Source organism: Somniosus microcephalus, chromosome 3 (genome assembly GCF_052327205.1).
Source record: "Somniosus microcephalus isolate GS21.2 chromosome 3, FLI_Smic_1.0, whole genome shotgun sequence".
NCBI classification, from domain to species: domain Eukaryota; kingdom Metazoa; phylum Chordata; class Chondrichthyes; order Squaliformes; family Somniosidae; genus Somniosus; species Somniosus microcephalus.
The window spans coordinates 275463879-275478233 of record NC_140989.1 but is presented as its reverse complement, the minus strand read 5'-3'; the positions used below and the strand labels follow the sequence as shown (position 1 = coordinate 275478233).

Here is a 14355-nt window from a genome sequence, read left to right as displayed (position 1 = left end):
CCACTTACCTTGTAAAAAGCAGGCCTTACGCCTGCTTTTTAAATTTCTAAATTCTAAAGACTTACCCTCACGGAAAAACCTGTAAAAAAAATGTGAGTTCAAAGCGCACGTGCAGACTCCCTCGCGCACGCGTTCGACCTCTGAACCCCTGCTTTCAGAGGAACGGAAGTGCAGGTTTCCCACGCATGCGCAGTGCATGCAGGAAACCGGCACTTCCATCAGGCCTACGGGTGAGTACCCCGTGCGTACTCACCCGTGGAGACCCGAATTTCTGGGCCATTATACTTGCTGTTCTTCTCCAAGTCACACACCATCTTGACTTTGAAATATATTGCTGTTCCTTCATCATCGCTGGGTCAAAATCCTGGAACTCCCTACCTATCAGCACTGCGCTCCTTTAATTCTGGCCTCTTGAGTATCCCCGAATTTAATTGCTCCAACATTGGCGGTCTTGCCTTCAGCTGCCAAGGCACCAAGCTCTGTAATTCCCTCCCTAAACCTCTTTGCCTCTCTACCGCTTTCTCCTCCTTTAAGACGTTCCTTAAAACCAACTTCTTTGACCAAGCTTTTGGTCATCTGTCCTAATATCTCCTTATGTGGCTCGGTGTCAAATTTTGTTTGACAATGCTCCAATGAAGCGCCTTGGGACGTTTTACTAATTTAAAGGCGCTATATAAATACAAGTTGTTGTGGGAGTACCTCCACCACACGCACTGCAGCGGTTCAAGTAGGCAGCTCACCACCACCTTCTCAAGGGTAAATAGGGATGGGCAATAAACGCTGGCCTTGCCAGTGACGCCCACATCCTGTGAATAAATAAATAAAAACAAAATTGTTCAACTGCCATGCCTGTGGGGTTGGCAACAACACCAAAGTAAAATTGCAGCAGCTGGGAAGACTGAGCAAAAATCCCACACTTTGGGACCGGGGGCACAACAGCAATATAAAAGCAGCTCACATTTACTTTAAAGAAAGCCTTACTTGCTGGAAAAAAACATTACGCCAGGATCTTTCAATCAAGATTTTAAAATGCGAGTCCCAGGACTTTAAAAGGTGCACACTGTACTCCTATTTCTAATTCACATTTAACATATGCTACTTCGCAGCAGCTATTGCTACTGCTCTTCTTTCTCATGCTCCCCCAAGACTAAAACTGTCAACAAAAGGTGTAACTAAATTATTTAGAATAAAAAGTTAAAGAAAATTCTGCCTCTGAAACCAACAACTACTTCATGTTCTGACGCCAGAAACGGCCCAGTCAACAGCCAAACCTGTAATTACACGTTAAATTCCTCTTCCTCTAAGACTATGTAATTCAGGTTAGCGATTAGTGAATGCAACTGAGTTTGTGGGGAAAAACAAGATCCTGTTAAAACATATCGCCACAAAAAGCAATCCAGGACTTTTTTTTTTAACTAAAAGCAGCATAAAGTGTGCTTAGGTATATATTATATTTAAATGAATACAATATATTGAAGTGATACATTTTGGTAGAAAGAATGAGGCGAGGAAATATAAACTGAAGGGTACAATCCTAAAGGGGGTGCATGAACAGAGAGACCTGGGGGTATATGTACACAAATCATTGAAGGTGGCAGGGCAGGTTGAGAAAGCAGTTAAAAAAGCTTACGGGATCCTGGGCTTCATGAATAGAGGTATAGGCCTAGAAATTGAGTTTGCGCTGCGCCAGGGCTTTAGCGCCGGAAGTTAGCGCCGGCGCTAAGTCCCTTTGCGCACGCCAAAAATTCAGTAGCGCTGCGCCCAAACGGCTGCCGGCGCTACTGAAGGGTTTTAGCGCCTGAAAACTGGCGCAACACGCCGCATTGCGGCGCTATTCCGGCGCCCGCTGCGGTGCGGCAGGCTCGGGAAGTGCAGGCCTCCTCCTTCCGTTAAGGAGGAGCTGCCTGCACCCGGCCGCGGCCCGCGCAAATCTCTTCAAAAATGAGCCCGGCACCTCGGACAAGTGCCGGGCTTGCATCTGTTCCGGGGGGGGTGGGGGAGAAGTCCGGGGAGGGAGCTGCGGGCAGGCGGCCGGCGGGAAAGCGGCCGGCCGCCGCGCCTCCTTAAAGCGCCGGCGCAGACTCTGGCAGCACTCGTTTGCCGGAGTCTTAGTTGCGGCTGCCACTGGCGAGGCGGCCGCAACTGAATTTCGGCTTGGGGCCGGGTTACCACGGCAACCGGGACGCTGCGCACACCGATGACGTCATCGGTGCCGGCGCAGCGCTACCGGTCTACCGCCGCGGAAGGGCCCCAGGCAATTTAGGAACCGGCGCCAATTGCAGCGCTAGGCCCTCTAGCGCCGCAAAATCGGTGCTAAGGGCACTGAATTTCTAGGCCATAGAGTACAAAAGCGTGGAAATTATGATGAACCTGTATAAACCACTGGTTCAGCCTCAACTGGAGTATTGTGTCCAATTCTGGGCACTGCACTTTAGGAAGGATGTGAAGGCAGAAAAGATTTACGAGAATGATTCCAGGGATGAGGGACTTCAGTTATGTAGATAGACTGGAGAAGCTGGGGTTGTTCTCCTTAGAGCAGAGAAGATTGAGAGGAGATTTGATAGAGGTGTTCAAAATCATGAGGGGTCTGGACAGAATAGAGAGAGAGAGAGAAACTGTTCCCATTGGCAGAAGGGTCGAGAACCAGAGGACACAGATTTAAGGTGATTGGCAAAAGAACCAAAGTCGACATAAGAAAAAACCTTTTTACTCAGCGAGTGGTTAGGATCTGGAATGCACTGCCTGAAAGGAGGCAGACTCAAATCACGGCTTTTAAAAGGGAGTGGGATAAATACCTGAAAGTAAAACATTTGCAGGGCTACGGGGAAAGGGCGAGGGAGTGGGACTAGCTGAGGTGCTCTTGCAGAGAGCCGGCACAGACTCGACGGGCTGAATGGTCCTCTTCCGTGCTGTAACCATTCTATAATTCTATGAAATTGTAAATATTTTATGCTCCATGTACTTTGCTTGTAGTAATGAGAACTAGTTTCCAGCTCTGATGAGCTGGAAACCAAAACAGCTTGCTAGCTCAAATAACTCAGGAGAAGCTGAATACTCCACTTATAGTAGCATGACTTTGCTGTTATTCACCAAGCGAATCAGTAGAAACAACTTTAACAAAACACACCTTGATGGAATAATTCCGAAAACTAGAGGTGCCAGCCACAATCTTTGACTTCATTTTCTTACAAATATAAATTGTACCATCTCCATTCCACATGTACAATTTACTAGCTATAGGGGGACTTTTTTCTTGTCCATCATTTACTCTATAACAATAAAGTAGCAACTTGAACAACATTAACTGAGGAAATGCAAAAATACAAAGTCACTTCCAAGATTGGCCCTGTACAGTGCTGTATTATTTTGACGATAGACTGATATCGACCATAGTTAGTGCTCCACCTATGCAAATACAAGTACTTTACTAATGCATTTGAAGTGTACTTTGTCTCAGGGCTGTAAAATTCCACTCCACAAAGGGGACCTTTCTTGACAGATTTATTCTTTCTGCTTCCTTGCTTCATTTCCTTCTTTGTAGCTGTGGCTGCTCTATCCAGCTTCATTAACCACCTTCTCATCTATACCAGAAGATGTTTATTATCTCTAGATAAAATTCAAGTATTAGATTTTTTTTAAATCTGTGAATGCTGAAATATAAACAGAAGATGCTGGAAATACACAGCTAGTTCCTTCAGCACCTGAAAACTGGTGGGGCGGGGCAGGGAGGAGGGGGTGGAGATGAGTTAATGTTTCAGGTAGAGACCCTTCAGCTTTACTACTTCTGATGAAGGATTCCTACCTGAAACATTAACCTGTCTGTTCTCTTTCCAGATGCTGACGGACCTACTGTACTAGGTATTTTCAGCATTTTCTGTTTTTATTTAAACTTCAAGTTGCAGTTCCTGGTGAATGAAGAGTTAACATAGGCAATTAAAAATAAAAAAAATTCTGGTCATTAACCAGCAAGTAGCTTTACCATTTGTTCTAGCACAGGTTTTTACAATAATAGCAAATGTGCCTTAAATTAGAATACGAAAACAAAAAAAAGGTGTTGCATGTTTTAAAGTTTTTCTCACTTGCTAATAAGATAACCCATAAGGTTTGTTACATTATAATATACCTAGGGTTTCTGCATGAAGTGAGTGGGCATGGATTGATGCAATGTTCTGCAATTCTGTTTGTGCAATTATTAGATTTCATCACTGGGAGAATGGATGAGTTATGTAAAACGCATTCATGGCGGTAGTCAGATAATGTACTGCTTTCAATATAATCGTTAAATGACACTTGAGAAACTACATTAAATGAAAAGACTTTCCAACTGCTTTATGCATTCCTCTTAGGGCAATTAGATGCTCACCTTTCAATTCCTGCCAGCAGTTCTTTTACAGCAGGCATCAACCTCTGCAGGCTCTGAAACGCTTCCTCAGGAAGTGGGAGCTTGCTGTCAATTACAACAGCTAATGAGTTGTGAGGAAGGTTAAAGGTTGCAAAAATTAACGAGCTGGGGAAAAAATATTCAAAAAAATATTAATCTCAAAATCTCATGTACTGTCATATATGATCAAAAAACTAACATTGATTTACAAGCAAAAAATGTTCCTTTATTATGAATATTTTATTTACAGGATTTCTAATTCAATTAAAAAAAACCCTCTCTGTTTTAATTTGTGAGCAAGTAAGCAGATTGTAAGTTATTTGAATTCCAGTTTGGTGGTCTATGTGAGTTTGTCACAGTCATTCAGTAGATACTGTTAATAGCTGGTCTACATTTCACAGATTTCAAATATATGCAACAATCTCCTCAACTTTATCTACAATATAACACAGTCTTTGTCATCTCTAATACCCAAGTTAACACTTCATCATTCAGTTTCTCTAGCCCAGTCAACATCTGCATATCCTAGCAGTGTAAGGAGTAAAATTACTGTTTTGGAAAACAGCCAAGAATTTGTTTATATCAAAACTGTACTATTTTGACTAATATATATACTTATATATATATATACATGTATGTATCAGTACACAATGCCTTTTTATACCTGTATTTGTTTATTATATTCCAGACGTTCTCAAAGGTGGCCCAGATTTGTTGACTTTTGCTCACATCTTGAGAGTTTCCCATCTCTGACGTGGGGTATCCAGTATTACAGTTGAACGGAAACAGAGTTACATTTCTCCCTGGATCAGGGTTCAAAGGTGACTCAACTGAAATTTCCAACTTTTCAGAAGACCCTTCTGACTTTTCTGAAGATTTTGAATGTAGTTCATTTTTGCTGCCACCCTTCATAACACGAGGGAAGAAAAAATGTTGGTTGAGGGATAAATATTGGTCAGGACAGTGGGAAAGCTTCCCTGCTCTTCTTTGAATAGTGCCATGCACCCGAGGGGGCTGACAGGGCCTCTGTTTAATGTCTCAGCTGAAAGACAGCACCTCTGAAGTGTCAGCCTAGACTACGTCAGCCTAGATTATGTGCTCAAGTCTCTAAAGTGGGGTTTGAACCCGCTACCTAATAACTCAGACGCAAGAGCGTTACTACTGAACCAAGGCTGACACATTGAAACTGTGTTTATCATGAACACTGCATCTCATAATTTCAAGTGTCAAAGCCAAGCAACACAGGTGGTTTACAAGAGCTAGGAGACTGAAAACAAGAAACAAATTAGTTTGGATTCCTTCTTGGCCTCCCAGCCTCTAACTTCCATAAACTCCAACTTACCCAAAATTCTGCTTCCTGTATCCTGTCGTGCACCAAGTCTCGTTTACCCATCACTCCTATCCTTGCTGACCTACATTGGTATCTCATGCCCTAACACTTTAAATTAAAAATTCAGGTCCTCATCTTTAAATCCCTAATGGCCTCAATCCCAGTCTTAAACTTCGCCAGCCCTATAATCCCTGCTCCTCGAACACTCCGTTCCTCTGACACCAGTCTCTTATACACACCCACCTCCCTTCAGCTGTCTAAGTCCTCTGTGGAAATCCCTCATTAAATCTCTCTCTTCTCCTTTAAAAACCTCCCCAAAACCTATATACTTGACCAAGCTTTTGGTCACTCCTCCTAATCGATCCTTTTCTGGCTCATCATCCATTTTTGTAAACCTATCTGTGGGCATTTTTTATGTTGAAAGATGCTATGTAAATAGGAAGTCGTTATTGTTTTAATTAATTACTAGTTCATTCAAATTCCAACTTAAAGGAAAGCTAAAGGCTCATTACAATAGAAAGAATACTCTTTCCTAACTATTCTCGGCCACTTGTCCTCCCATCATGATGCCCTCTTACCTTCCCCACTCTTCTCCTCCATCCCATCCAGTTCACGGGGCTAAACTTCACCCTTCCACCCATCCTGTCAGTGGCACTCCTCTCTCCCAGTTCAGAGGCATTCTTTTCACCACCCACCCAACCAGTTGACAGAACATCTCTTCTCTACCCTCACACCCACCCAGTTCACAAAGGCACTCTATTTACCCCTTCCCACCCAGTTCAGAGGCATCTTTCTCTCCATTACTCATCCCACCAGTTCATGGGGGCACTATGCCGCCGTTGCCCTGCTCACCACTAGTGCCAACTCCTTCCTGCCACTTTGCTCGGGGATTCAATGTTGTGCGCAATGATTCCTGATTATACAAAGCTATTAGATCAGGAATTTCCATCCAGTGTTATACCCATGAGTAAAGCAGCAGTTCAAAGTAGGGAATAACACTACCAACATACAAAAAAGGACAAAAAAAGGCCAGCTGGTCTGTCGAGCCTGTCCCATCCCACATGGTGCAACCTGCTCACACCATTAATCCCATCCCTTTCCCCCATATCCATGCAATCTCCTGGGAGAGGCAAATCAGAAAAAACCTTGTATGGGGAATCAGGGAACAGAGGGTGTCGACTGTCATGGGGAAACTGCAGAGATGCAGTTCAGAGTTAATGGCTTCCCAGTTCCGATATGGCTCGCAGTCTGCCACTTGAGTAGCCCCAGTCTAAAATTTCACCATATTTGGTACTGTTAAAAATGGACTGTTAATGATTCATGCCATTGTTTTCATCAAGAACAGTATGAACTTTTACCTACTATAACAGCTATGCCAACATTACTTGTAACTATACAATTAAAAAAAATAAGGTACCTCAGAAACCTTATTAAGCAACTCATCCACAATAGCCAAGGTGTGTGGGAGAACACCGCCATAATCTGATCTTGAGCTGAAGGCTTGTAAGAGCTTTTGGGATTCTAGCAACATCCAGGTAAGAGTAAAACGATTATACTCTGGCCTCTTATCTAGATGGTTAAAAAGACAAATTAGGTTAAAGGCAGTAAAACAGATACTCCTTTTAAATAAATGTTAGCCCTGGGGGCTGACTGTAGGGAGAGGCAGAGGTGCTGAAGTGCTCACCCATTGGCTGGAATTTTAACTTGGAGGCAGGTAGGGAGCGGGAGGGCTGGAATGCGCTTGAAAAACCTGGGAGAATGGGTTTCCCTCAGGCCCTGCCGAATTTAAAGGCAGCGCCTGATTAACATTTTGATTCTCTGTTGCCCACCCAAAGCCAGCCAGATGGAGAGGCTGGCTGGCTGTTGGGCGGATAGGCCTGTGGAAGAAGGCCACAGAGAGAAGGGAGGGAGGGATGAGGGGGGGATTGGAAGGCTGAAGTTTGTCGGCGGAGTCGGGGACTGAAGATTGTCAGCGAGGTCGGGGGCTGAAGATCATCAGTGGGGTTGGGGGCTGGAGTTTGTCGGCGAAGCCGGGGGCTAGAAGTTGGGGGGAGGGGTTGGGGGATGAAGATTGTCAGAGGGGATGATGGCTGGAGGTGGGAATCAGAGATCGGAGGCCTCGTGGGGCTGGGGGTCGGAGGCCGGGGGGGGGGGGGGGGGAGAAGAGGGGAAATCAGAGGCTGGGGGTGGGGGGAATCGGGGGCCAGGTGGGGAGATTGGAGGGAGGTCGGAAGAGTCAGGGGGTGTCCAAGTGGAAAGGCACTTACCTCCTGGATCCAGCAGTCCTCGCCTCCCTTTAGCTGGCAGATTCCCCAAGGCCTGTGAATCCCGCCAGCCCACAGTTAAATTTAAAATGCTAGATCACCATGAGGCACGCCAGCCTCATTATAATATTTAAAGTGCCAACCTGCCTCTGGGAGCGGATTGGCCGCCCGTACCCGTTAAAACCGGGAGTAGGCGTGTTGGTGTCAGGATTCAGATTTTTAAAACTTTAACCTCAAACCCGACCCCAACCCACCTGTTTTATGGGGTTAAATTCCTCTCATTGTGTCAGTGCTTGGTAAGCTTTGGTTAAACCACCAAAGCTGTGACTGTTACCCTATTTAGATGGGCTGGAGTGAGCTCCAGGTGACTGGTGTGCGACTTATGTAGGAGGTGTTGCTGACATTTTGTCCTACTGTCGGCAGTAAGTTGGACCAGATTGCAAAAAAACAGCCACTCAGTAAAGCCCATTCACTACCAGAATGCAACATGCACAAAAGAAGAACAATGGCAGTGTTTAAAAATTAGTTCAATAGCCTTTTTCAGTGTTTTCTTAACATCTAGGCAACAGTTTCACCAGCAACTCACAAATGGCTCTAAAGCACCTCGAGATTTAATGCTATTAAATAAAAATGTATATTTATAACTACAAAATTATTTATTGCTATAATTTTTTTTAGATGACATATATATAAATGTCTAGGAATAAAATTTAAAACAAATTGAGTGGGAATACAGCTTTAATCATTTCCCATTTGTGGGTTTAACTTCTTGGCTGTCATGGTAAACAGACTAAAATTAAATCTTAACACAATGCTGCATCAGCCTAACATTCAACTATGCCTTGTAAAACTTTCTAATTTGTATTTGAATGAGTTTTGTCTATATGCAGAATTCCAAAACAATTATTATTTACATGTAATATTTGGTTATACAGTTCAGTGGGAAACACTTTATTCACTTTCAAGGAATTTTTTCGAAATCTGTGGGCAGTAACACAATTAACGCCCTTCTTTCCAAATTCTTTCACTGGTGAAGTGTATTCTTCCCTCACTTTCACACCCCAGCAACCACTATACCTTAGCATTTCTGTTTAAATGCTACCAAATTCCAGTAATCCAACTGAGATTTGCCGAATGCCAGGATCCCCCACCGAGGATTATATGTTTGTTGCCTAAAATCAACCAAATACTAGCCCAAAAGTAGCCCAATATTATGTTGCCTAATTAGCTCAAACTCCAATAAACATGGTACTTGAAGAACTGGGACTGTAGGAGGGTTCAGTCCAATCAAATTAGTAGTGTTAATACTGATGAATAAAAGATTTCTACTAACACAGCTGCATGATTTCAAACTTCTATTTTAAATTTAGCTGGATTGGATTTTTTTTTTTAAAGAACATCATTAATTTGTCAAAACCACACCTCTGCATCACCGAGGTCAATTCAATTCAATTTTATTTGTCATATATGCAGCAAACGTGTGTACTGCACAATGAAATGTTGATTTTTACGAGTCCTCCCAACATTGGAATAAATATGGCATAGCAATGATAAAAATACTAATAGAAATACAGTAATAAATAAAAATAATAAATAATAATAATAGGTCTTTAATGCATTCAGTGCATTTATACAGGTTAGCAACTTTCTGGAACTGCAAATGAAAGGGAAAAGTACCATTTTGAATTGACAATAAAACGGATTGCCTCTTAAAGGCTAGCTTTGTGTATTTGGCCGACAGAAATGTTGTAACCATGCTGGTTCCCAATATATTTATATATGTAACAAAAAGATAAATATGCATCCGGTATGAAACAACATTAAATTAACCATTTGCATCTCATAATCTATATTTTAATATAAAAAACAAAATAGCAGACTAGTTCCAGTTTATCCCTAAAATATCCTTTTTCAGAAAAAATGAAGTGTCAACACTTTTTGCAGCCTATTCTCTCAAGCAATCCTGTAATTTCTGGCAAACTTTCAATAGAAAATAACCAAAAAAATGCAACTTGAGATTTTTTTAATATTTAGAATTCCCACTGCAATTTCAGCTGAATAAATGAAAAAGTTCTCAGAACTGAAACATTTATTCTAAAATTAAATGACGTGTCCAAGTGGAAAATGCTGAACTATTCATTATTACTACTAATCCAGATCCAAAAGGTTGTACAAAAAGCTGACGCTTCTGACAGAAGTTCCCTGCAAATCCACAACACTGTGCAACTAAAAAATGCAGTCACGCAAAAAGCCAACTTGAAATAATATCATGTAAAACTTAAGCAAGTGTTCTGATCAAAACTATATATTACACCAATCAAGGTCTTTAAAATGATAAAGGGATTCAATAGGGTAGTTACAGAGAAACTATTTCCTCTGGTGGGGATATCTAGAACAAGGAGGCACAATCTTAAAACCGCAGCTAGGCCATTTAGGAGTGAAATCAGGAAGCACTTTTTCACACAAAGGATAGTGGAAATCTGGAACTCTCCCCCAAGAGCCTCTGGTTTCTGGGTTAATTGAGATTTTTAAGACTGAGATGGATAGATGTTTGTTAGGTAAGGGTATCAAGGGATATAAAGAAAAGGTGGGTAAATGTAGTTGATGTATAGATTAGCCATGATCTAATTAAAAGGTGGAACAGGCTCGAAGGGCTGAATGGCCTACTACTGTTCCTATGTTCCCATATGTGAAAATATGCCAAAGCAGTGCAACAAATGTAACTTTTGTGTCTTTACTCTATTTTGTAAACACTCTGATTGTCCAATAAAATAATAGTTATTAATCCTCTCAAGTTGCAGCCCATTTTTGCTCTGATTTGTGCCTAAGCCTAGGTCAGGACACTAGGTTCTGTGATTTGGCACAAGGTATTATTTTTGTCTAGGGGTCTCGAGGTATTCCCGAGTGCTCCCTGATCTTGAACTGGGCTCTTTGTATCAAAGCTCCTACCGACTCCTAGTTTATTTATCTGATGCAGGGTAAAGCCATCACCTACCAGCAGGAGAATCTAGTGCATGTAAAGGAGCCACAGTGTTAAATACTCCATTACACCAACCACATATTACTATTGTCAATAGAGATGCCAACATTTTAAGTATTGAAATTAGTGATGTAGCCGCTCCAAAATTTGCCAGGGGTCAGGTGTCCAGGGGCAGAGTCAGTCCAGGGGGCAAACTTTTAGCATTTTGTAAGAATGGCTTACCTTGTTTGCACACCCTAAACCTTGTTTTGAAAACGATTAAATTAAAAGTTCTTTAAAAAATGTTGAATGTAAGAAATACACTCGGGGGAAAATAATATTGATTCAATTTAATTGTACACCAATCTTTAAAAAAAATTATACAAGCAACCTAGACTGTTCTTTTAGGTTAATAACTAATGTATATACAACCAGGCTTTGTGAGAGATTTGTTTAGAAAATCATTTAAACTCAACCTGCAGCCAGATCATTTCTGCTTCATGTATTCGCTATCTAAAACTTTAATTCTAATTCCCTTCACCATCACTGCGTTACCTAACATTAAAAGCAACCCATCTGTCAAAATTTAGCTGAATAAAATAAAAATGATCACTGGAAGTGATAAATTCATCAATTATTACCTGGGCTCCAGGTACTACACAACCTACACCAGCAGCCCAGACAATAATGCAAAGCTTAAGCACGCCACTCAAGCCAAAATCAACACAGTCATCAATTGCTTAAACTCTCGTGATCTGAGACTTCTCCTCCCCACCCCGCCTTGCACCGTTGCCAAGTTTATGCCCTTGTGTATGGGCCAACCAGTCCCCATAGCAATGGGGTGCACTTGTGCGACGTGCAGATGGGATTCAACGTTCCAATTGTGAGTTTAGCAGCAGCACATTTAAGTGAGACCTGGAAAGAAATGCCACTTTCGGTTAACAAACTAGCCCAAAAATTAGGCACCTGCCCAAAGCCATTGTTCCCCACACAGCAAGAAAAAACCTAACCTAATTGTCTTGCCAAATCTGGCAACACTGACCCCAACCTAGTGCTATCAAATCCCAGGCTCATCCACTCCACACTACAAAATCCAGGTTGCTTATCCCTATATTACTAAAACCCAGGACCTCCCCCTTACCAGTGCTGCTAATCAATTAGGTACTGACTACTATCTTGCTGTGTATCCTGGACTTTAAAAAAAAAAGTAAAAATTGAGAGCATAGGTAAAGGTACATATAATAAAGAACACTGTTTTATAGTTTTTCATGGAAAACTGCAAATTCAATCCCCAAAGTACTGGTAAAAATCCCAGAATACCATGTAATGAAATCACTCTTTGACTTATTTATTCACTAAGTTGGTGTCTCCGATATACTACATGGCATACTATCCCTGGTTGTTAAAAAACTCTGATTCACTTTGAGCAACACCATAGGAATGGAACAGGAGTAGGCCAGTTAGCCCCTCGAGCCTGTTCTGGCATTTAATGAGATAATGGCTGATCTGTGACCTAACTCCATATGCCTGCCTTTGCCCCATGTCTCTTAATACCTTTGGTTAACAAAAATCTATCAATCTCAGATTTAAAATTAACAACTGACCTAGCATCAACTACTGTTTGTGGAAGAGAGTCCCAAACTTCCAGCACCCTTTGTGTGTAGAATTGTTTCCTAACTTCACTCCTGAAAGACCTGGCTCTAATTTTTAGGCTATATCCCTAGTCCTCATGCATATACTGAGAGGCGCCTAGATTTTTCAGCCCCTTTAACTCAGGATCTGACTTGCACCTGCCATGGAGATGCATCCCTGACCCTGGCTAAAATTGTGGCATTGGTGTTTGGTGCCATTTAAATACAGGAAGCCGTCTCCCAGACCTCTGCTGGGAAGTCCGTCCGAAACACGGGCAGAGTTTTGTTGCAGTAGCCTTTCCTTGGAGGCCTCCCGCATCATAAGGGGTGCCAACAGTCTCTAGGCAGCTGGTAAAAGGGCAATTTAATTTTTTTCACATCCTTCCTCTTGGGGCATATGCAAGACAATGCTCCAAGAGCAACTGGATAGTCCCTGCAGTGGGAACATTTTTTTAGGCCCACCTGAGTCAATCTTTGAATATTGAACATCTGGGCCTAAGCATAAAAATGATGCAAATAGTGGAAAATATTGTACTGTTGAGCTCAGGATGAGGCAAGTCACTAAAGTGGGGAGGCACAGAAGAGCATATCCCAGAGCAATTTCTGTCCCCACCCACCACAGATCCAATGAAAAATCGGCGGGGGGGGGGGGTGCGTGGGGGTAGGATGGGTGGAAAATCTAGAGTGAGACAGAGGGAAATCTGTGTAATGCATGTCCATCACACTTCAGGCATCATAATTAAAAGTGTGAAAAATATTTTTAAAAGTTAATCATTTCCTGCTGGTTTTCCTGATCTTGACAATCTGACTTTTCTCTAAGGGATTGACAAGCAACTGGAAATTTACAGAAACGTTCCTTGGAATTACCCTCTTGATGTGCCTTTTTAGACCACTTCCCTGCAGAGTAGTTGATCAATGGTCTTAAAGGGACCCAGCTTCAACTTAGCAACTAAATATTACAGCTGTACTCCATACTTTGAAATATCCTTGTGTAATACCACAATTTAGTATATTATAAAAAGTAAAGTAAAAAATGTAAATAGAAATCCCCATAAACTTAAATTAGTTATTGCGAACAAGTAACCTATGGATAAATTCCAGGCTATTAGGATTTCAAACAATTGCTTTCTGTGCTGCAAATCTTGTTAATTTAGTACTGGATCTGTACCACTGTACAATAATCTTTCCTCATAACTATTCATGTCTGCACTAAGGTCTCTAATGAAGACTCAACAGTGTAATGTCTCCTCTACAAGGATAACATTTGGAGAATTCTGAATTCAGCAACTGCCAAAACTGCCGTTCCTTTACACTTACAATTCTTTTTTATATGTCATGACATCACAGTTCTAGCAAATTCAGATGTGCACAGAAACTTGATGCTAGAAATGTTACTCATGACAAGCCATTATTACAGAGCTAATGCTATATTTACCAGAAAAGTGAAATATGCAAAACAGATGGTGGCAAGTTCAGTCAGAACAAGAGGCCATCGCTCTGAGAATGATGCAATGGAACAATATGGGGTAAACTCAGGTTACCTCAGTTTAAGATTATGCAATGGACAAGCCTCAACTGACAGAGGGAATTAACAGTTCAAAGCACAATTACACGTTTAACAAAGCCTTTGTTGCAAGATTAAAGCAGCACCAGTGGGGTGGCTAAATGCTCTTAAACCAGCAATTTAAAAATAGATGTCGGTACCCCAAGCAATCAAATTAGTGCTGCTTTTGTAGCCACAATAAATGTTATAACACCAAGTGAACATGTAAACTCTACTGGATCTAAAT

The 14355-nt window shown here is 41.8% G+C and overlaps 1 protein-coding gene across 1 annotated transcript in view; it reads right to left on the bottom strand.

Annotated features, from left to right (window-relative positions):
• Positions 1 to 14355, bottom strand: part of LOC147121976 (transcriptional protein SWT1-like) — a 130027-nt gene that overhangs the window by 39380 nt on the left and 76292 nt on the right. The window contains 3 exon segments of the mRNA XM_085978111.1: positions 4364 to 4507; positions 5046 to 5287; positions 7129 to 7280. Coding sequence (XP_085834237.1) covers positions 4364 to 4507; positions 5046 to 5287; positions 7129 to 7280 — 538 coding nt within the window.